Raw genomic sequence first — 23,467 nt, 5'->3', positions numbered from 1 at the left:
GCACTCCATGGCTGGCTGGTACTGCGCTGGTTGATCCGAGACAAGACTTACTAAAACAACATGGTCATGGAACGGAATGTCGTCAACATGGACTCCATCATTCCCATTGACCTGAACCTTTCTCCTTTACTTGGAGCTGGGGCTCAGACATTTAAAGAGCTCTCCATAGTTCTGTGACATGCAATTTACTGGTGGTGACCACATGTGACCTCATTCTGCTACCCTTGCTTTAATTCTCTCTTAGCAGCTATTTAAATTGATTTATGAGGGTTTGCCCTAGCCATGTCTATTGCTTCTTGGGGCACCGTGCGAACGAATGAGTGTGCGTATTATTCTGCCTAGTCACTGTCCTTTTCTGTTGCTCTCTCTCACTCAGCTACTGCAGATTGTGCTGCCCGTCTGTCTTGCATCACGTGCTTCCTGGTCCGCCGCTAATTGTAGCATAACCAGCCTATCTTACAACAAAGTGGTTGAACTCTACTGAAAATTTTATGACTTGGAACCCTTATTATTCTGTACAGTTTCACATCCCTTCCCTCTGTTAAAATTCGTCCCAAATTTTCAGCTTCACTTGTTCTTAGTTAGCCTATACATTCTTAGTTGATTTTGCTATGCTTACCTAACTACAGCATTGTTTTTTCTGCTTCCATCTTATGACTAAGTTGTATCTATTTTACTGCATTTGGTGGTTTGCTATTTCACTTGAGTGTACCATCATACATCTCAGACAGAAGTAGATTGCACAAATAAATATCAGAACCAACATTATGCTCATGATTGACGAACTGTAAATAATTGTCTTCTGCCTATGCTTTTCATGATACTGTTTCTGTTGGTTTTTGGAATTTATCAAGTTGTTTATTGGCTGTAATAAAGTTTAAGCCAACGAGTTGTTGATATAAGTTAGGTTTTGGTGGGATAGAATGTGTGGGGGTTTCTCTGGCCAATACAACATTGGTCTGGACATGTTAATTAGTGTTGTACCCGTAATGGTATTTGGAAGGTGAAACTGTCTCCTTGCTATCTCGCATCAAGTCACTTTTATTAGCAATCCGTTACTTGTAACAATAACCGCATAATTCCTGTAGGTTTTCCATTTTCGTAACAGTTAGTGATTACTGTTTCTGACGTAAACATAGAATAAAGCCAGTGGTCTGTGGTTCTCTGGAATTCCGACTGTGGCACAAAAACTTTTTTCTCACACTCTGCCGCTTCTAGCTTCCATAAAAACAATTGCATTTCACATGACTTTTGGTTGGTTTCTATCGCCTTTGATGGACAAATACTAATTCTTTCCTGAATGCAGTCACTGAAATTTTCTATGGACATGGCAACATGAGCATCTCTTTCCTTAGAATCGAATGATATTTCTCGTGTTTGTAACTGTACCCATTTCTGAACTGTACTTCATTTTATTGGATATGGATGTACCGTGTAACATTGGTATTGTGCATTCATTCCTACTACTGGAAATTTAATTCTAACATGTATCCTAGCTTGATCAGTGGTTACTTCTACAATAAATGTACGATGAAATAAAACAATTGAAAATCCAGGATTGAATGTAACAATATTATGAAAAGGAAAGTTGCTACTCACCATATCACTAGTGCACTGACTATAACACCATGTTCAAACTCACTTAGATCTTGATAACCTGCCATTGTAACAGCAGAACCGATCTAACAACTGCGCCATACACTTCTCGTCTTATATAGGCACTTCAGACCACAGCGCTGTCTTCTGCCTGTTTACATATCTCTGTATTTGAATACGCATGCCTATACCAGTTTCTTTTGCACTTCTGTGTATATTTATCCATGCCAAGATGAATGGAAATTGTTTTGAATGCCAACAGTTTTTTACACCATATCAGGCATGTGCTTTTCACTTATGACTGATAGCTCATAAATTCAGAGAAAAATGTAGTTCAGCAGAACTGATGATTACACTAGTCTGCTGACATGAAATGATTGGAAACTGACTTCAACTTTTTATGTTGATTCCAAATCTGTTTTCAGGTTTTTTCCTATCACATGCAGTTTTGCCACAATTTGACCTCAAAGATATGTTGCTGTGTCAGTGCATTATACATACTGTTGGAGGGAAATTTATCAATATGCCACTGTATACCTTTAGGTTGTTAAAACTGTTGATGCTAGTTACTATTGTGTGACCTTGAAAGTGTTGTTCATCTCACAGACTGGCATTGCTAGTCTTACATTGTGATTATTCTGATATTTAAGACAGTATTAATAAAATAGTTTGCCTATTGTTTGTTGTAACTACAATGTCAACACGCAAGAGTTTGAACAACCCATATGTTTTCTGTTAGATTTGTGGAAATTATACAGTGCCAAGTAGAGAATGGTCATAACAGACTTTGAGAAAAAAGCTTACCATGTTTATTTTAAAATGAAACTTGGTGACCAGGACAAGGGAAGGGCACCAAAGACAAATTGCCGCTATTGTGTTAAGAGGTTACGTCTGTGGACAAAAGAAAGAAAGCATTTGTGCCATTTGTGATTCCAGTGGTGTGGAGGGTCCCTAAAAATCACCTTAATGAATGTTAATTCTGTTTTGTTAATGTTCAGGGGTGCAGTTCTAAAATTAAAACACACGTTGTGTATACAAGCATTGTTTCAGCCACTACACCAGCCGCACATGGAGAAAATCTGATTGCTCCTCTTCCTCCAGCAGTTTTAGATAATGTGGCAGAAGAAGAAGAAGAAGAAGAAGAAGAAGAAGAAGATGATGATAATGAAGCTGATACAATTCCAAAGACAATAGTGATGTCTACCAGCCTGAATGTGACTTTACCCCACAACTCGGCTATCAGAGCGAACTTCAAGTGAACTTAATGATCTCGTATGAGATTTGAATTTGCCTAAGGAATCTGTGGAACAACTTGGCTCGCAGTTAAAAAGTAAGAATCTTCTGAAACCAAGAACACATTACTCACAGTGCAGACAAAGAGGGAAAGGACTAGTTCCTTTATTCTCACTGAATGATTCCTTGGTTTACTGCCATAACATAAGTGAGATAATGTACTTGTATGGCACTGAACATGATCCTACTCAGAGGACACTACTTCTAGACTCATCAACAAGGAGTCTAAAATGTGTGTTACTGCGTAATGGGAACATTTATGGATCCAATTCCTGTGGCCTATTCTGTTAAAATGAAAGAGACATATCAGAACACCCGAAGATACTTTTAACAAGTATCCAGGTATGAGAAACAAAAACGGCTTATCCACAGTGACTGCAAAGTTGTCAGAATACTATTGCGACAAAAAACTGGGTTGACAGAAATGCCTTGCTTTCTATATGAATGGAACAGTCAGAGAAGGCAAAGACACTGGAGTGTGAAAATTTGGTCAGAGCAGATAAATGTTGTGCCTGGAACTAAAAAAAATCCTGCATGAACTGCTTGTAAAAAAAAAAAAAAATAATAATCTTGCTTCTGCCAATGCACATAGAACTGGGCTTGATGAATTAATTTGTAAAAGATCTACAACAGGATGAAGCCTGCTTGAAGTACCTTTCCAAGAAACTTCCTCTTCATCGCACAAAACAGATTAAATGCTGGAATTTTTGTTGGTTCTCAAATAAAGAAATTGATGAAGGATGAAGATTTTGATAACACAACGAGGAGGAAAGAAAAAGACACATGGACTGCCTTCTGATAAGTTACTGAGAACTTGATAGGGAATAACAAAGATACTAATAACAAAGCCATTGTTGAAAAAATTGAAGAAGATAGGTCTGAAAGTCAACTTTCTACACTCATACATTGACAACATTCCAGAAAATTTGTACATTGACAACATTCCAGAAAATTCGGAACATTATAATAAGGATCGGGGGAACATTTTCACCAAGATATTAAGGAGATGGAGAGGAGGATCAGGGTGAACATTTTCACCAAGATATTAAGGAGATGGAGAGGAAGTACCAGGGGGACTGGAATGCAACTGCGATGGCCAATTATTGTTGGATGTTGAAGAGGGACAGTCATCATATATAAGAATCTGTCACAATATTTGAGAAGGAAAGTTGCTACTCACCATATAGCGGAGATACTGAGTCACGGAGGATTTTTCAGGACGTCAAGAAAGATAAAGTTTAAAAATTAATAGAATACTGTTGACTTGATACATGGTAAACATGAAATGAATTAGGGGAGTTCTGTAGAGTATTTTTTAAATGTATTTTATTTTTTTAATGTACTTTGTCATTAAAAACTCACATTGTATGAAATGGTGTTCGACTATTTTTGTGGTCTCAGAAGTTAAAAACTTCAAAATATTATTTGAATATAATAGAGGGAAACATTCCACGTGGGAAAAATATATCTAAAAACAAAGATGATGAGACTTACCAAACAAAAGCGCTGGCAGGTTGATAGACACACAAACAAACAAACACAAACATACATGTATGTTGTATGTTTGTGTTTGTTTGTGTGTCTATCGACCTGCCAGCGCTTTTGTTTGGTAAGTCTCATCATCTTTGTTTTCAAAATATTATTTCTTTTTTATGTAAAAACCTGAAGTGATAGGCAAAATTGGCAGTTATTTCTAGAAACAGCAAAAACACTTATTTTTAACAAACCATCTGACAACAAAAAGTTTTACAACACAGACTAGTGTTACAGTAACACTACTAAACATTCATTTTGGACGTTTTATGTTCAATCACTTGGTTCATGACATGATGACTTGCAGACTGAAGATTTTGATTAAGCAAGTAGTGCACATGCTCTGCCTCATAGTTTGACCACAGCTATTTGGGATTACTCATGCAAGTTGTTTTAATTCTAATAAGTAAACTTTTCAGTCTTATATACCACATATCACAACATTCCCCATCAGTTCTCATTCTGCTCTTAGGTTGCACCGTCTCACACATTTACACTTTCCTTTCTTGAGTCTTTCACTGCCCTCTTTCATTCCAGTTTTTTTTTCTTTGTATATCATGCATACTGTATTCTTGCTTTTTATTTCGTTCTACAATGATTGGAATTTTTTCTTAGCCAACCATAGTTTTCTCCTTTTTTTTAAAAAAAACTCCTTCAATGTGCCAGCTCAATCATTTTATTTCATTTACTTGTACCCTGTTCTTTCAATATATCCTGCCTGTATGCAGCAATATTTCTTAAGGCGATACAAAAGAAAACACACATGAGGAAGATAAAAACTCACAGCTTTGTATATTTTATTTTTAACAGTGCCTCTTTTTCCCTACTGCCAATGTCTGCTGTCAGATGCACATTATATTAAGTGTTAATCAAAGATACACTATTCTGTAAAAAGAAAGGAAAAACATAACCAAAAACTTTTCATTAATCAAATGAAAACAAATGTTTTGAAAGAAAGAATGTATTTGCATGTATAATTGGTTTTCTAGTATAAAGGCAATACATGTAAAATAATTTGTACTGCATTTTCAATGATGTTCTTGATTTTATAATGCAAATAGCATTTGCGACCATACTATAAAATATTATTAGAAACCTAGAGCAAATTGCAATGACCTGTTTAAAATGCAGAAAAGTCACCAGAAGTTTATGGCAGAGTGCCATTACACAGTCCTTGCAATTCACTCCACATCGACGACTTACCCTGAAATTTTAATGAGCATGTAAGTATTGAAAAATCAGTGTCCCATCATTCACTGCAATTTTAGAGCAGTAAGCTTGCATAAATAACAATAATAATATAACAACAACAACAGCAAGAAGAAGAAGAAGAAGAACAACAACAACAACAAGAATGATTAACCAAGAAAGCACTGCTCAAAATTTTACACATTAAATAACAAATAGTGTAGGAATGTCACAGGGATAAAGGAAATGATAAATGTTTACTTATTGCAGTGAAATGTAGAGGGAGATATCAAGTTTAGATGTGCAACAAACTATGATAAACAATGAGAGAACATTAATAATTACAAGAACTTAGCCATTCACCTTTAGCGTTATAGATTCATATATAACAAATAGATCAGTTCTGCTCTAGGCTATTAAAATTACATTTCCCACCCTCATGTAAACAATATGTATGGCACTTTGGAAAATTTGTCAATCCCCTAGGGGATTACAAGGCTTAATTTGTTTTTAGTAATATTCCATTTCTATTTACAGTCTACAGAAAGTTTTACTGAATAGCATGTACTTTCAAATAATGCTCATTTACAGGAAATAAAAATATATGTAAAAGCCCCCTAAATGACAGACATTCTTAGAATCTTCATAAATTTTACAGAATATTATGTACAAAAAGCAATGACAACTATGTACCACCCTCCCTCCACCCACCCACACACACAAATGAAGTTGTGCATGACTAGGAATGTATGTGTGGGCTTGGAGGAGGGGAGGAATAGACAGGGATTGGGAGGATAGTGCATCCAAGTATGAGTGTGAACATAATGAGCCTTCTTTCTAATGCTGGGAATTCAAAAAATATAGATAACTTAGCTTTTTATGCAAATATGGTACATTACCCGCCACATGTAACAGAAAAACAAATAAATCAAAAATTCTAAAAAAAGAAATTATTGTACATACTGTCATTTTATGGGGGTCTGTGAAAGCTGAATGGGAGCCAATGGTACAATTAAACTGTATAATATCACAGAGTGTGTAAATACAAAATAAAAAGGTCATATCATGACAACATTGTACAAACGGACCTTTAATTAAGAATTCTGACAGTTTCTCAAAAATTCAGCATGAAACATGAACACTTATACACTGTTAAAAACTGTAGTCCAAAAAATAATGTCTTATTTTGCAAAACACTGTATAAATTCTAATATGAAATTACAATCATTGGCTCACACACAGAAACAAAGAGACTAATGACAACTAATAAATACTAACAACTACAATTTTTTGCTTATGAAAAATGAAATATCAAAATCTAATATTTCCTTTCACTCTCATTAAGCATAACTGAGAAGTTAACCTTAAGCACAAAACAAGTGTGTTTCAAAAATTCTGATAAACAAAATGTTAAGACTTATTCATCAGACTTTGTATTTATATTCATACATAATTTTCCTTTCTTCAGTGAAAGCATTTTACCTTCTACATTTTAGACTACATGTCTCATCATTAATACTAATTTGTTAAAAATCTTTATTTACAACTGATTGTATATTTTGTGTCATCACGTGCAATTAAATTTATCAACTTTAGTGTTCATTTAATTGGTACATTGTATCTAAAGTCTTTGTATTAAAGTAAACTAAGATTTCTCTTCAATATCACTATGGTATATATAACTATAAGTTTTAATAACATATTTTCTTCCTTTTATATATCGAATATGTATTAAAAAAGAACAGCTACAGTAAACCATAACCATAGAAATTACAGGGAAAATGTTTAAACAGGTTATTAAAATCAGCATAGTAGCACGATTCAATAGGATACAGTTCATCTGAAGTAATCACAGATACAGGGAACAGCATACTCCCACAAAATGTAAGGCTAAAAATGGAGTATGTCTGTCACTCAAACAGCCAATAGGACTTCAAGTGTTAAAATCTTATTTGCGATCTGACTAGATAAAACATTACATTTTCAGGGAAACTAGTTTTTCCCTCTTACAGAACAAAGTCAGTGACTAGAAATTATACTAAAAGTGTAAATAACTCTATAAATTAGATAATAAGATGCACTTCAGTTAAAGAATATTCTTTGTAAAGAAATTTTGTCTCGTTCCTATTACACATGCAGAAATTAAAATTTAGATTAATAGAATACATTAAGAGTGAAATACAAAAAAGGGTATGTTGCCTTCTACTTAACAAAGTATTGAGTTATTGCAGGCTGAATCTGAAGACAAAAGTTAAAGATTTTGCTGCAACTGTAACTTCCTTTGTGGTACTACCTACATAAAAAAGAGCTTCCACAGAGCATCATATAGTGAACTGAATGAATTATCGACCAGAAAGCTCAATCTTTATTCTATACGTGGTCCTAATTAACAGTGTTTTCAAAAATACTCTTCTTAAAGATATATGAACTTTCAAGACGAATGTTTCTTTGCTCTTGGTTAAGCAGAATCATGCAATATCTGCAAAAAAGTCAATTGATAAGTGACACAGAGTCACTTTCTAGGAGGCAATGGACCTACATTAGCAACAATTCTGTAAGCTAAATGGCAGTGAAAATCTATATATCAATGCAAATGGAACAATGTCCTTATAGTTGATGAAGTCTCTTTATTTTTTCCAGGAGTCCTTCAATATAATTAAAAACATGGCATAAAATATCCATGTTGCAAATATCTACTAATTTTAAGCTGCTTCAGTTCTTGCGTAATAGGCATCTGTATATTTGTGGTGAAGGACTTAATTTATTTACAGAACTATTTTTTAAAAAATCAACGAGATTTTTTTCTTTCTGTAGAAGTATGTTTCACAGATTGTTCCTCTACACAGAGAGGGATTATTTTCCCCTATGAAGTTTGAGTTGTGATGCACACAGTGAACACAGTTTCTCAAGCTATGCTTCAATTGTTCTTAAAACTGTAACAGTATTCAGAATCTTCTCCGATAATACAATCAAATTTGCTCATACCACAACAACAGCTGCATAAATGCTAAAAAACAACATTCTTATTTCTGTCAGTCATGGGACCCTCAAAATGCCACATCATAAATAATACACTATAGTTTTTTTAGTAACAGCCAGATTAACAAAGTACATTCCTCTTCTAGAAAACAACAACACTCCTTAATCACATCACAGCATTTGGGAGAAAGATTTCCAATTAGGGTACAGAACTTCTTCGGAACATGGAACTTGCAGAAACTTTTAAGAGAAATGGGCTTCTAAGGAATTTATGAAAAGTTATTTACATGATATTTTAAAATGTTTTAAATTTTTATATTATTTTACAAAAGCAGACAAGTTATACTTCTTAGTACAGCACCTCTTGTTATACAGATCATTGGCCAACTGCCTACTTCAGTGGAAAATCTGGCCAATAATTTATATAGTATCGTTGTGTTGTTCCTTCGAACAGCCTATCAAGCCAATTGGGTAAACCATCAAGAAGGTTACCTTGGAATACAACATTGCTGTATTTGTCAGATAGTAGACCCTGCAAAAAAAGAAAAGAAATCAAAAATATGTTTGCAATCCAAGCTGCTCCTGTAAGAAAAATCAGAATTTCAATATTCAGAGCTGTGTGGTAAATTTGAGATTGTGATTGCTGACATCATTTTGCAGCGTCTGCCTTGTCTTAGAAATGCATTCCAAGGGTATGTTAAGAGCAGATCATGCTATTTCACTAATCAACACTTGGTACACACAAACACACCCCTCACATTTACTGTACAGATAAATAGCCTGTTAGTCACTATCAATTGCCTACTGAAAAAAGAATTATAGCTAGTAACTAATGTACATAAAATTTTACTGACACATTTAGATACAGTAGGATCATGATAGTGAACAACATTTGATTGTCAGTATACTCTTTGTTGCAAAATAATATAACCCTGCTTACAGAAAGTTGCTGAGAATTACTATACCGGAGACATACAAGGATGAATGATGAATGCTGCATTTTGTGCCACTGTGAAACTCTTTTCCCACCAATTTAGTTAGTTCCTTTCAGCACTAATACGGATATACAAAGAGTAACATGTATCCTTGTCAAGACGCCTGCAATTCAATCACAACTCATCCTGCCTGTGACAGCTGCTGCAGTATTGAGAGTTCCACATCCACCAGGTACAAACAGCAATAGCTTGTGTCCACAAGCCATGTGACACTAAACATCCACGTATTCCTCTGCAGGGCAGCTTTATGTCACCACCCAGCAGCTTAGCAGTGAGTGCAAATTCCAGTCTTGATCTCGATGTCTTGACTTAACATGACAAGTCCTGCCAGTCTACCCATCAGAGCACAGTGGGCACCAGTGCAACCTATACCAACTGTGCCTAGACAGTGTTTCACAATTGTGACAGACTGAGTGCTCACATGCACCTACAAGAACTGCTATCACACTCAAAAGCTGTTTTGGTTCTAAAGTTACTGTGTACTTCCCCTCACACAACCAAACAACCAGATGTCAGACTCTCATGTCGGTACCAAATATGTATATTGAAAGACTGTCAACCAAAACATCAATTTAGTTGAAAGAAGCAAAAATATAGAGAACATTTTTATTTTATTTAAAAACAAAGATGATGTGACTTACCATACGAAAGCGCTGGCAGGTCGATAGAAACACAAACAAACACATACATACACACAAAATTCTAGCTTTCGCAACCAATGGTTGCTTCGTCAGGAAAGAGGGAAGGAGAGGGAAAGACAAAAGGATGTGGGTTTTAAGGGAGAGGGTAAGGAGTCATTCCAATCCTGGGAGCGGAAAGACTTACCTTAGGGCGAAAAAAGGACAGGTATACACTCGCGCACACACACACACACACACACATATCCATCCGCACATACACAGACACAAGCAGACATTTTTACAAGGACAGGTATACACTCGCGCGCACACACACACACACACACACACACACACACACACACACACACACACACACACACACACACACACATATCCATCTGCACATACACAGACACAAGCAGACATTTGTAAAAATGTCTGCTTGTGTCTGTGTATGTGCAGATGGATATGTGTGTGTGTGCGAGTGTATAACTGTCCTTTTTTCCCCTTAAGGTAAGTCTTTCCGCTCCCGGGATTGGAATGACTCCTTACCCTCTCCCTTAAAACCCACATCCTTTCGTCTTTCCCTCTCCTTCCTTCTTTCCTGACGAAGCAACCATTGGTTGCGAAAGCTAGAATTTTGTGTGTATGTATGTGTTTGTTTGTGTTTCTATCGACCTGCCAGCGCTTTCGTATGGTAAGTCACATCATCTTTGTTTTTAAATATATTTTTCCCGCATGGAATGTTTCCTCTATTATGAACATTTTTATTAGATAGATGTGGTGTTCTGTTGGACCAGAAACCTTTCTGATGAAAACGTGGTCAGAACTTATGGTTGTCTTGTAATCGTGTCTGTTTGCAAATTAACATGTCATATTTGCGGTAAGTACAATCTATCTTTCTTACATTGTTGACAACACAACATGGAGTTTCCATTCTTTTAAGTTGAATAATCATATTTGCTTGTAAAACATACCACTGACTTGCTTTACAAATTAACAGTAGGCACTGTGGCACGTCAGAAGACTAAAAGATCTTCCTCAAATCAGCGAACTCATAAAAGTGGCATATGGGAATGAAATCATGTTACTTTAACAGTGTCGACATGGATATGGCAATTCTGAGCGTGACATACATCAGTTCCAAACATTATCATCATATGGAGATGTGTCACAGACAATTTCACTGTGACAAAAAACAATATGATACTAAAATATTAGTAGAAGTACTAAAGGCACAATTTAGTGTTGTGGCTCTGTATGGCATGCTACCAGGTACATCTTCAGAAAATTTAGCTGCAACAGGTGTCAAGATTCGATTACATAATTCAAAAACAACATTTAGCTTTTAGCAATACTGTTTACATGTGACCACAGTGAAGGTATATAAATAGCAGTTTCTGCCCAACTTTTAAAATCAGGGAGGTTGTGTTTATGGTTGAGAAATAATGGGGATGAGCAATGGCAAATTAACATCTTCTCTCCATCTTTCCAAGGCATGAGTTCTTCCAAACTCCACTTTGTTGTCAAAGGGAAGGAGATGACATAACTAGTGAGCTTAAAAAATTCATTTTATGGTAAATTCAAACTGCAGCTCATTGCAACTAGAATTGTGTCCACACAAACTACTTTACTAACAATAATTTAAAATAACTCTATTATCTGCACATAAATATTCACAAAAGTAATCAATTTTCACTTACTGGTATAGGAAAATATCTAGTGAAGCATAATTCGGAAAGAGTTAGATGTATTCCAATAAAAGGCATTTAGTATGCATGAACACAACTGCCAGTCAGAGCACTCAAAATACTCTACCAAATTAATGGTCAAGCAAGTGAAAGGTGCCTACACAAGGATATGTTAAGTATTGCAACATAAGTCACTTTTGTTACTGACATCATTAAAATGTGCACAGGTTGGTTTCACTCACTCTTTTTTTAGATAGTTTCCTTATTTTGTGTCATATTACACGCTATGAAACAGTGTTCTGCAGTTTTTGTAACAAATGAATTGGCTGCAAAATGAAAGATAATGTCAAGCACAAATTTAAATCTGGAAAGTATCTTCAAGACAGTGCAGCTGCTTTTCAATGAAAAGACTTATTGGAAGTTTGGGGAATCTAAGTGAAGAAAACAAGATGAAGATAATTTCAAACAAATGTCAGTGGAAGTTTTTGCAAAAGTAAATACTCCATTTGTAAAACTTGGAAATCCTGAATTCTGCTTCTGGATTACTAATTTTGCAGACAAAGATCTACCCTGCACAAGATACGTACAACAAAATGAATGACCTTGGCAGCCAGTCATATGAGTGTGAGCTGCATTTGCATGAGTGTGTGTGTGTGTGTGTGTGTGTGTGTGTGTGTGTGAGTGTGTGTGTGTGTGTGTGTGTGTGTGTGTACAAGGTATGTTCAAAAAATTCCGGAACATTCATAATTTTGTGCCAATGTCGTCTTGGAGCAAAATGCGGTTGGCATCCCTGCATAAGCCTGTGTTTAATGTGTACTGCCAGAAGTTTCATTGCTATATGTCTTGTTAGTTGTTGTTCAGTGCTGTATTAAGCAGAACGTTGTGTTGCACAGTCTGTGGATTCCAGAGATGGCAGAGTTAGAGGAGCAACGCGTTTGCATTAAATTTTGCGTGAAACTCAAGAAAACCTCTACAGAGACAAACCAAGTGATGCAGAAAGCTTCTGGTGATGAGTGCTTAAGCCGTACTTGGAGTTACGAATAGTCACAATTTAAAAATGGGTGGACTGAAGTTAAAGATGACCTTCATTCAGGATGCCCTTTGACGTCTAACAATGACACTCATGTCAGAAATGTCAATGAAATTGTGAGTACCATTTGAAGATTGAATGTCCAACAGATTTCAGAAGAATGAACAATTTTAGTTGGATCATGTCACGAAATCCTGACATAGCATCTTGGAAAGGAATGTGTTGACACCAAGTTCGTCCCATGGCTTACAAGTAAAGACCAGAAAGACCTTCGCCTCGCAATCTGTGAAGAGCTTTTGGATCTTGCAAATGAGAATGAGATTAAACAACAGAAACTCCAGGACGGAATGTAACAATATTAAGGGAAGCAAAGTTGCTACTCATCATACAGCAGAGATGCAGAGTAGCAGATAGGCACAACAAAAAAACTGTCAAAAATGAAGCTTTCGGCCAGTAAGGCCTTCGTCAAAAATAGACCCCACACACACACACACACACACACACACACACACACAAAAGCAGTCTCAGGCAACTGAAAACACACTGTGAGTGGCAGCACCAGTGCATGATGGGAGTGGAGACCGAGTGAGGGATAAGGAGGAGGCTGGGATGGGGAGGGGGAGAGATAGTATGGTAGGGGTGGCAGAAGGTGAATTGCTGCAGGTTAGATAGAGGGCAAGCGAGAGATGGAGGGGGGGGGGAGTAGCGGAAAGAAAGAGAAGTAAAAGGACTGGGTGTGATGGTGGAATGATGGCTGTAGAGTGCTCGATAGGAGTAGGGAAGAGGTTGGATGGGTGAAGACATTGACTTTCGAAGGTTGAGGCCAGGAAGGTTACAGGGACATAGGATGTATTGCAGGGAAACATCTCACCTGTGCAATTCAGAAAGCCTGGTGTTGTTGGGAAGGATCCACATGGCACAGGGTGTGAAGCAGTCATTGAAATGAAGGACATCATGTTTGGCATGTGTTCATCAACAGGGTGATCCACTTGTTTCTTGGCCATAGTTTTCAGTGGCTGTTCATGCAGACACACAGCTCTTTGGTTGTCATGCCCACATAGAATGCAGCATAGTGGTTGCAGCTTAGCTTGTAGATCACATGACTGGTTTCACACATAGCCCTGCCTTTGATGGGATAGGTGATGTTTGTGACGTGGTAGTGGGAAGCTGTATGGGACAGGTCTTGCATCTATGTCTATTACAGGGGTATCAGCCAAGAGGTAAGGGGTTGGGACCAGGCGTTATGTAAGGATGGATGAGTATATTGTGTAGGTTCGGTGGATGGTGGAATACCACTGTGGGAGGGGTGGGAAGGATAGTGAGCAGGACATTTTTCATTTCAGGGCACGACGAGAGGTAGTCAAAACCCTGACAGAGAATGTCCCAGGACTGGAGCAACTGTATTACATTTTCCCCCAGGGTTTCAACTACCTCTTGTCATGTCCTGGAATGAAAACTGTACTGCCCACTATCCTTCCCATCTCTCCCACAGTGGTGTTGCACTGTCCACCGAACCTACACAATATATTTGTCCATCCTCATACAACCCCAGCTCCCAACCCCTAACCTTGTGGCTAACACCCCTGTAATACACCTAGAAGCAAGACCTGCCCCATACATCCTCCTACCACCACCACTACCACCACCACCACCACCACCTACTCCAGTCCGTTCACAAACATCACCTATCCCATCAAAGGCAGGGCTACCTGTGAAAGCAGTCATGTGAGCTACAAGCTAAGCTGCAACTGCTGTGCTGCATTGTATGTGGGCATGACAACCAACAAGCTATTTGTCCACATGAAAGTAAGCTGATAAACTGTGGCCAAGAAACAAGTGGACCATCCTGTTGCTGAGCACGCTGCCCAACATGACATCCTTAATTTCAATGACTGCTTCACAGCCTGTGCCACGGGGACCCTCCACATGAACACCAGCTTTTCTGAATTGAACAGGTGGGAACTTTCCATGCAATACATTCAACGTTCCCATAACCCTCCTGGCCTCAACCTTCGTTAGTCACTGTCCTCACCCATCCAGCCCCTTCCTTGTTCCCATTCCAGCAGTACACAGCTGTCATTCCACCATCACACCCAGCCTTTTTACTTCTTTTACACTACTTCCCTCGTCTCACCTCTCCCCTGCCCATCATTTAACCTGCAGCACTTCATTGTCTGCCTCCACTACCATTCTGTCCCTCTCCCTCCCTGCCTCAGCCTCCTCCTTACCACCACCCAGTCACCACTCATATCAGGCACTGGTGCTGCTGCTTGCAGTGTAGTTTTAGTTGCCAGAGACTGCAGTCACTTGTGTGTGTGTGTGTGTGTGTGTGTGTGTGTTGTTTATTTTTGACAAAGGGCTTACTGGCCAAAAGCTTTATTTGTTACAGTCTTTTTGTTGTGCCTAAATAAGAATCTGATAAAAAGGGGGGGGGGGGGGGGGGGGGGACAAACTGTTAATCAACGGTACTATTGGTACATGTTGCATTGCTTGTGAGAAAATGTGAGAAGGAAACCACCTGAAATGTGGGGAGACAATTCATGGCTCTTGCATCACAATGACACACCTGCACATTCATCCCTGTTGGTGCACGACTAAAGCACAAAAAATCAAATCACTGTGCTGCTTCATCCTCCATACCCTCCAAACCTGGCCCCACCGGACCCTTTTTTTTTTTATTTCCAAAGTGGAAAACCCTGTTGAAAGGCTGATGATTTGCAATGATAAATGAGATTAAAGAAAATTACCAGAGATGCTTCACGTGATCCATCAAGAGTCGTACAGAGATTGCTTTCAGAAGTGGAAACAGCACTGAGAGCATTGCATCAATTGTGGAGGAGATTACTTCGAAGGAAACCATGCACAGTAAGTAAAAGATGAGCGTAGAAAAATCCTGCTATGTGGATATCCATAAACACAGCAAAAATAGATAATGTTACTAATGCTTTTCTGAGCATTTTATGTAGCTTTGGAATGATATCACTGGTCAGCTGTCCAACAAGGATAACGACACAATCAGTCTCTACTATTGATCATATAGCCACTGATACTGGCACAGAAAACTGTTACTTAGTACTAAAAAATCTGGGACTTTCAGTTCATCTTTGTCAAATTGCACAAATAAAAGTTCCTGTGGGAAAAGCAGCCAAGTTACATGCATATAAATCACTCTACTCCAAATCAACCACGCAATATTTTACTGCACAGTTAAGTCGTGTAACCTGGGACAGTGTATACAAACAAACAGATGCCAACAAAAAGTTTTGTCATCTTATGTCATTGTTTAAGCTCAAATTTGTGGAATCGCTTCCTGAAGTCCTACTTCTGGTTGGAGCACAGAGCAAAATGAAATGGATTACCAGTGGGATTACAAAATCACCCAAACCTTCAGACAACTCAGCTCTATAAACAATACATGCAGTCGCCCTGGTTTTTAAGCTATTATAAAAACTACAAAAAAATCTACAGAAGGTCCTTCAGGCAGCTAAAAGGTCAGCCAACGACAAACTGATAAAAAAATGCAAACAATAAAAGTAAAGCTGCTTGGACTTTAGTTAAATGTGAGACTGGGAGGAAAAAAAAGGAGGAGGCACTCAAACACCAAAATCAATAAATCAGGCAACACAATCAGTGATGAAAAAGAACTGGCTAACTTCATAAACTCATACTTCATCAGTATTGCAAAAGAACTGCAGAGCAAATTTCCAAAAAGATCTGATATTCCAGTGCAAAATTACGTAAAAATTCAATGGTTCTGCTCTCCACTACTCTGGGAGAAGTAAGCAGTGCCATAAAACAATTAAAAAACAAACCCTCAATAGGATTGGATGAAGTCCCAGTTTGTGTGTTAAAAGAGTGCCTAGACAGCATTAAAGCTCCAGTAACTGACACCACTAACCAGTCTTCTAGGACTGGCTGCTTCCCAGACTACCTGAAACTAGCTAAAATCATACCCCTTCACAAAAAAGGCGATGTTGAAAACACAGAAAATTACAGGCCAATTGCTTTACTTCCAGAATTTCCTAAAATAGTGGAGACTTTAATGAAAAATAAACTTATGAGCTACTTAAATAAATATAATCTTCTCTGCAAGGAACAGCATGGCTTCAGACTGCTCAGAAGTGCTGAACACCAATAGCTCTGTTAATAAAAATTGTTGTTGAATCACTTGACAAGGATAGTTATGTAACTGTAATTTTCCTACATCTATTGAAGGCCTTCGATACCATTGATCATGACACTCTTCTACACAAATTGGAGTCTCTGGGAATCAGGGGAGTGGTAAATAAATGGTGCCAATTATATCTAAATAACAGTGCAGAGAGTAGAAATTTCACATAACACATCCAAATATGTGGTAAATCACTTATCTGACCCACAGTACGTTAATGTAGGAGTCCCACAAGGAAGTGTTCTGGGCCCAATATTGTTCTTAATTTATATTAATGATTTTCCACAATGTGTGGAGCATGGAGAAAAAGTAATTTTTGCTGATGACAGTAATATACTGATTACCAGCAAGACACCTGCCATGCTATTGGAAAAAGCCAATGAAGCACTAGCAGATGTTTACAAATGGTCTACAGAGATCAGAGCAACTCTCAACATTAAGAAAACCAACAGCATGTACTTTAGAATAAACAAGAAGCCCAAGTCCATAAATTTAAAACTATGCAACACTTCAATAACAGATAACAGATATACCTAGGACTGCACATCGACAGCCAACTAAAACGGAATGAACATGTCATGATTATCTCAAAGAGGGTACCCACAGCATGCTACATGCTTAAGAGTTCTTGCATCAGTATGCAGTGACATTTGTGTAAGGTCAGCTTACTTTGGTTATGTGCATGCCATTTTTAGCTGTGTAATAATCTTTCTTGGGGAAATAGTACACAGAATCTGCAAACAGTTTTCAGATTACAACAGAGAGCTGTAAGTATAATGACAAAATGCAATAAATGGGCTCACTGCAAAGAATTATTTAAAAACCAGGTCATTCTGACTGTTCCTTGTGAGTTTATTTTTCAGACCATAATATATAACAGAAAAAATCTTGACAATTACAGCTTGAATAACATTATTCATGATCATAACACAAGGTTGAGTCATTGCCTCCATTTAGATAGAAAAAATATGCTAAAAGCTCAGAACAGTCTTGATTAGTGAGGCATGATAATCTATAAGAATCTGCCCCAGAATATAAAAGAAATTAGCAGTAAGTATTCTTTTTAAAAAAACTGTTTTCACAAGAGTATTATTTCTACACTTGGACAAATATCTTAAATGAAAACCAAAGAACTGTTGGGAACATCTAGCATAAGTTGTACCTGACATCGTATTTTTTTTCCATTCATGTATTATGTATTTATGCCTATGCATTTACGTCTGCTAGTTCCATATCAACACATCTAGTATACTTATTTAAACAATATAAATTAACTTTTTTCATTTACATTATATAGAGGCAAACATTCCACGTGGGAAAAATATATCTAAAAACAAAGATGATGTGACTTACCAAACGAAAGTGCTGGCAGGTCGATAGACACACAAACATACACACAAAATTCAAGCTTTCGCAACCAACCGTTGCTTCATCAGGAAAGAGGGAAGGAGAGGGAAAGACGAAAGGATGTGGGTTTTAAGGGAGAGGGTAAGGAGTCATTCCAATCCCGGGAGTGGAAAGACTTACCTTAGGGGGAAAAAAGGACAGGTACACACTCGCACACACACACATATCCATCCGCACATACACAGACACAAGCAGACATTTGTAAAGGCCTTTACAACTCCTAAAAACTTAGTTCAGCTATATTTGCACTTATAATCATTGCCAATCTTAGGGAGGGACAAATCAGTATATTGACATATTTTTATTTGATAATGCCACGTAGAATTGTGTTCTGGGGTAACTCATCTTTAGGAAAGAAAGTCTTCATCTAACAAAAATGTGCTATCAGAATAATATGTGGTGGTCACTCATGTGGTGATCACTCACAGTCATCTTGTAGACATCTGTTTAAAGAGTTGGGCATTATGACAACTACTTCACAGTATATTTATTCTCTCATGAAGTTTGTTGTAAATAATCCACTACAGTTCAAAAGGAGCATGATGTACACAGTTACAATGCCACAAAGAAAAACAACATTCATTACTCCACACTGAGGTTGTCTTTAGCACAAAATAGGGTGCATAATATTGGAAAAAAATTTTGATCACTTATCCAGTATATAGTATTTTTGACAGACAGCAAAGTAAAATTTGAAAAACAACTCCTCCTACTCCGTAGCAGAATTTCTATTACCATTATGTCTAAAAGGTGTTGGGTAGGAATTAGTAACTCACATCTGTATATCTTTCCTTTCTTTTTGTAAAAACAACAAGAACTTCAAAATGTTCAGAATGTGACCATGTGTACCAATTAATACGTGATGTGAATGTAAAATCACTTGTTACACATTGTTACGATCTATAGTGCACAATGATCCAAGGAATATGTAACTAACTTAAACTTAATGACTGTGAGATGGTACACTGGCCAGCCTGAACATGGTTTTTAAGCAGTTTTCCGTGTTTTTTTAGGACTATGCTGGGCTCGTCCTCAAATTCTGCCTCCAACAATATGATAAATAAACAATTAAAACACAACTACATACAGAACAAAGTATAAATAACTCGCAGACAGATGGTGGAAATAACTTCCCTCTCTTAGGTAACCTTGACGACTGTGGTATTAGGAAGAGCTCCCAGCCACAAAGTTATATAATAAAATTTGCCGAATCTTGAAAAGCTGACCATGTACTAGACAAATTAAAAACTCTAGGAAAAAGACTAAAGAAGAAGTAATGTCTTACTATTTCACAATGGTGAAATCAGCCTTTTTAAACACCAAAAGTCACAAAAACAAATACATTCAGGTTTTGAAAACAAGTATTAAATTACAGCAATTCAAAAGAAATTAAAATGAAAGTATTAAATCTTAAACGAAATAAAGCTTCTTGCAATATAATGTAATGCAACAGATTTATTGTCGGGACATTGTAAACTTTAAATTGATAAAAATGAGAGATACTAGTAAGAGCGCTGTAGATTTTATACAGTGTTTAACAGGGAGGGATGTAAACAGGATATACACCCTTGTTTTTAAAGAAGATCTTCAGTCAGCTAATTGAGATTCTAACTTTACTTGAGGGATTAAAATAACACTTATTATTCTGCAAAATTTAATTCTGGGCTTATATGTGAAGTATTCTGAGACAACAGAAACAGAATTAGGTGGACTAAATACGGAAGTACAAGCTCTATATGAGGATGTGTTTCACAATAGAGCTAATGCTGGGAAAATGGAATCTTGCAATACTGAATATCAAAGATCAAAATCATGAGATTTTTGAATCCTAAGACTGGACATTTTATCCAAGAAATGTGACTTTATGCAACACTGTAAATGAGTTGAAATAGAGAAAAATAATTGAGTGTTTTAGATATAACAATGCCAGACATGGTGAGAAGCTATGACATTTCAGGAAATTAGTCGAAGTGCGGCTAAAACAGAATAACAAAGCTGATGGAAGTGTCTTGATTGTCATTAGGGTTGAGTATGATGTGTGTGCCAAACATAGTTCCTGTGGATATCAATAGATAATGTTGACAGCATGAAAATTTAGCCTCACTACAATACTATTGTTCAGAAATGGGTGTAAACTTAAGGACTCATTCATATGAGCAATAAGAAAGGTTCACTACATTTTTTGTCACTTGTTTCTTTCTTCAAGGAGGTTGATCAGTATTTAAGAAAGTAATTACTTACTACTAGGTGTAATGAACACTAGTAAATGGTAGGAATTAAAATCCTTTGAAATTTATAAATTTATCTCTTTCCTAAACATAGATGATGCTTTGTCCAAAAACAGATGTTACATTTTCAGGCCCCAAATCAAACAACCACAATTCATTTATTCTACAATTCACAAAAAATTATCTGCATTTCAAATGAACAGGAATTCTTCAAAAGGAGGGATTAGGTAATTAGAGGTGGAGCACAAATTGGACTGGAGAAGGAAACTGGTCACATCCTTTTCAAAAGAATCATCCTGGCATATGCCTTACATGATTTACGGAAACCACAGAAAAATTGCTAAATGGGGATTCGAAGTGCCATCATTAATGTACCATGTCAATTAGAAAAATAATTTTGCATTTTACACTTTCAAACCCTTCTAGTCCAAGTAAAATTTTTCTGCCAAAGATACTAGTAAAAATTAGATAGTGTAAGGATACTTACATCATCTTGCTGGTACCCTTGCTCAATGTCAGAGGTTTCTGTGTCATCTGATTCACTAGTATCAAAACCCATAAATGCTCCATTTGTTGCATTAGGTGTATTGCTGATGCGTTTTGTCATTTTTACCATACGCTACAAAAAAATTACAAGTAAAAATTAAACAACACATCGATCCTATGTATTAAAAATTAACATGACTCATGGATAAAGACTTGCCCCAATCAATAAGAGAACAATAAAAGAAGTTGCACTGGCTAAAAAGTCTTATTATCTGAGCAAGGCAATGAGATGACAACTCTACTATGGTTACCCAAGATGTGAAAAGAATACCCATGTTACCACAATGACCTATCAGTTGGTTGTAATTGATCATTAGTGGGTTCACATCTGGATAAAGCAGATTATTGCATGCACTATATTCCTGCATCTTTAAGGGAGACATACGAAAGACTGATGCAGAATGTGTTTGCGCTTACATCTTGAAAGTGAGAATTTTTCACAACATGATGGAAACACAAAGTAAGAGGCTGCGGTATTCTATCTCAACAGTGCTCACTGTGCAGGTTTCCATGGAAGGAATGAATGAATGGGATCCGGTATCTCCATGTGATACTAGCCAAATATGTGACAAACCCCCTCTCACTTGATGAATACTGTTATGTGAGCACCGGCCGCTGTAGCCGTGCGGTTCTAGGCGCTTCAGCCCGGAACCGCGCGACTGCTACGGTCGCAGGTTCGAATCCTGCCTGGGGCATGGGTGTGTGTGATGTCCTTAGGTTAGTTAGGTTTAAGTAGTTCTAAGTTCTAGGGGATTGGTGACCTCAGATGTTAAGTCCCATAGTGCTCAGAGCCATTTGAACCATTTGTTATGTGAGTACAGGTTTTCTCCCCAAGTGCTACCTGGTCCATCAGAACCTAAGGTTTCAATGTCAGATGAAAGATTACTACTAAATTAATATAACAGATAGCAAGCTGCCATTTCGATGAATCTGAATAAACAGGAAATGATAACTTTGTCTTTGCCTGTCAGTATCTTGAATCTTTGCCCCTTATCGTACTTGAATTTATATTTAGTTTTTGGTAAATACTCAAAATACATACTCCAGTAAGAATCCGTCCATGTTTTTAATCCAGACCATATCCTAACATACAGTGCTGATCTCCTAAGTTGTAATTTCAGGTGCATATTGTATATAGTTTCAATTATTTCTACTCAAAATGTCAAGTGAAACTAGCCTTTCTATTGAATGAAGTGGGTAGTAAACTAATAAAAAGGTATCACAGAATGTGATTTGCTTGATCATAAACAGTCCCTCCAAAAACACCCCTCAGAGATAGTTTATTTCACTAAATTTCCAAACTATGTTTTATATCAATGAGCCAAAACATGAGCACCTGCTGGAATGCAATGCAGCAGTGTTTTTACATGGCAAGGATTCAACAAGTCCTTGGTAGCTTTCTTCAGGTACGCAGAACCAGATACCTATGCACAGGTTAAGCAATTCCTGTAAATTATGCCTGTAGTTTGTGGGTGCAGAGCTGGTGCCCTTAATCTCCCACGTGTTCCATTGGGTCCAGGTCAGGCGAATTTGTTGACCAAGACACCAATATGAGTTCACTGTCATGTTCCTCAAAGCACTGTACCATGATTCTGGTCTTGTGATATGGGCAGGTACCCTACTGAAAGATGCCATCACCATTGGGGAAGACGTCGAGCATGAAGGAATGCAAGTAGTTTGCTGTAATGTTCATGTAGTCCACAACTGTCATGATGCCTTTGATTACTACCAGAGATCCCACTGAAGCCGGACTTAAAGACGATCATAGCATAATATTGTCCCCACTGACCAGTGCCTGTGGCACAGCGAATGTTTTATGCAGCTGTCTGCCTTGATGGCATTGTATCCAGTCATGACCACAGACCTAGTGTAACAAGAAACGTGATTCATCTGACCACATGTAACATTTTCATTGGTGCATGGTCCAATCCATTGATGCATGGTCCAATGATCTCATGCCCACTGCAATCTTAACTGATGATGTCATTTGGTCAACATCTGAATGGGTAGGTGTCATCTGCTGGACAGCCTCATGTTCATCAATGCATGCTGAGTGGTGTGCCCTAAACATTTGTGCCTGCACCAGCATTGTACTCTGTTATCAGTTCTGAAACAAATCACTTACTATCCTGCTTTGCAGAACATGTAAGTCTCCTAGCACACATTCTGTGATGTGGCGAAGGCATCAAA

The 23,467-nt window shown here is 37.4% G+C and overlaps 1 protein-coding gene across 1 annotated transcript in view; it reads right to left on the bottom strand.

Moving 5' to 3' along the window:
• Positions 1–5,367: 5,367 nt before the first annotated feature.
• Positions 5,368–23,467, bottom strand: part of LOC126473662 (dnaJ homolog subfamily C member 16) — a 171,133-nt gene continuing 153,033 nt past the window's right edge. The window contains exons 12-13 of the mRNA XM_050100894.1: positions 21,219–21,350; positions 5,368–9,121 (exon numbers count right to left, since the gene is read on the bottom strand). Coding sequence (XP_049956851.1) covers positions 8,981–9,121; positions 21,219–21,350 — 273 coding nt within the window. The 3' untranslated portion in view covers positions 5,368–8,980. The remainder of the gene's footprint in view (positions 9,122–21,218; positions 21,351–23,467) is intronic.

Source organism: Schistocerca serialis, chromosome 4 (assembly GCF_023864345.2).
Source record: "Schistocerca serialis cubense isolate TAMUIC-IGC-003099 chromosome 4, iqSchSeri2.2, whole genome shotgun sequence".
NCBI classification, from domain to species: domain Eukaryota; kingdom Metazoa; phylum Arthropoda; class Insecta; order Orthoptera; family Acrididae; genus Schistocerca; species Schistocerca serialis.
The sequence above is the reverse complement of the archived record's forward strand: the minus strand, read 5'-3'. Positions and strand labels throughout refer to the sequence as shown.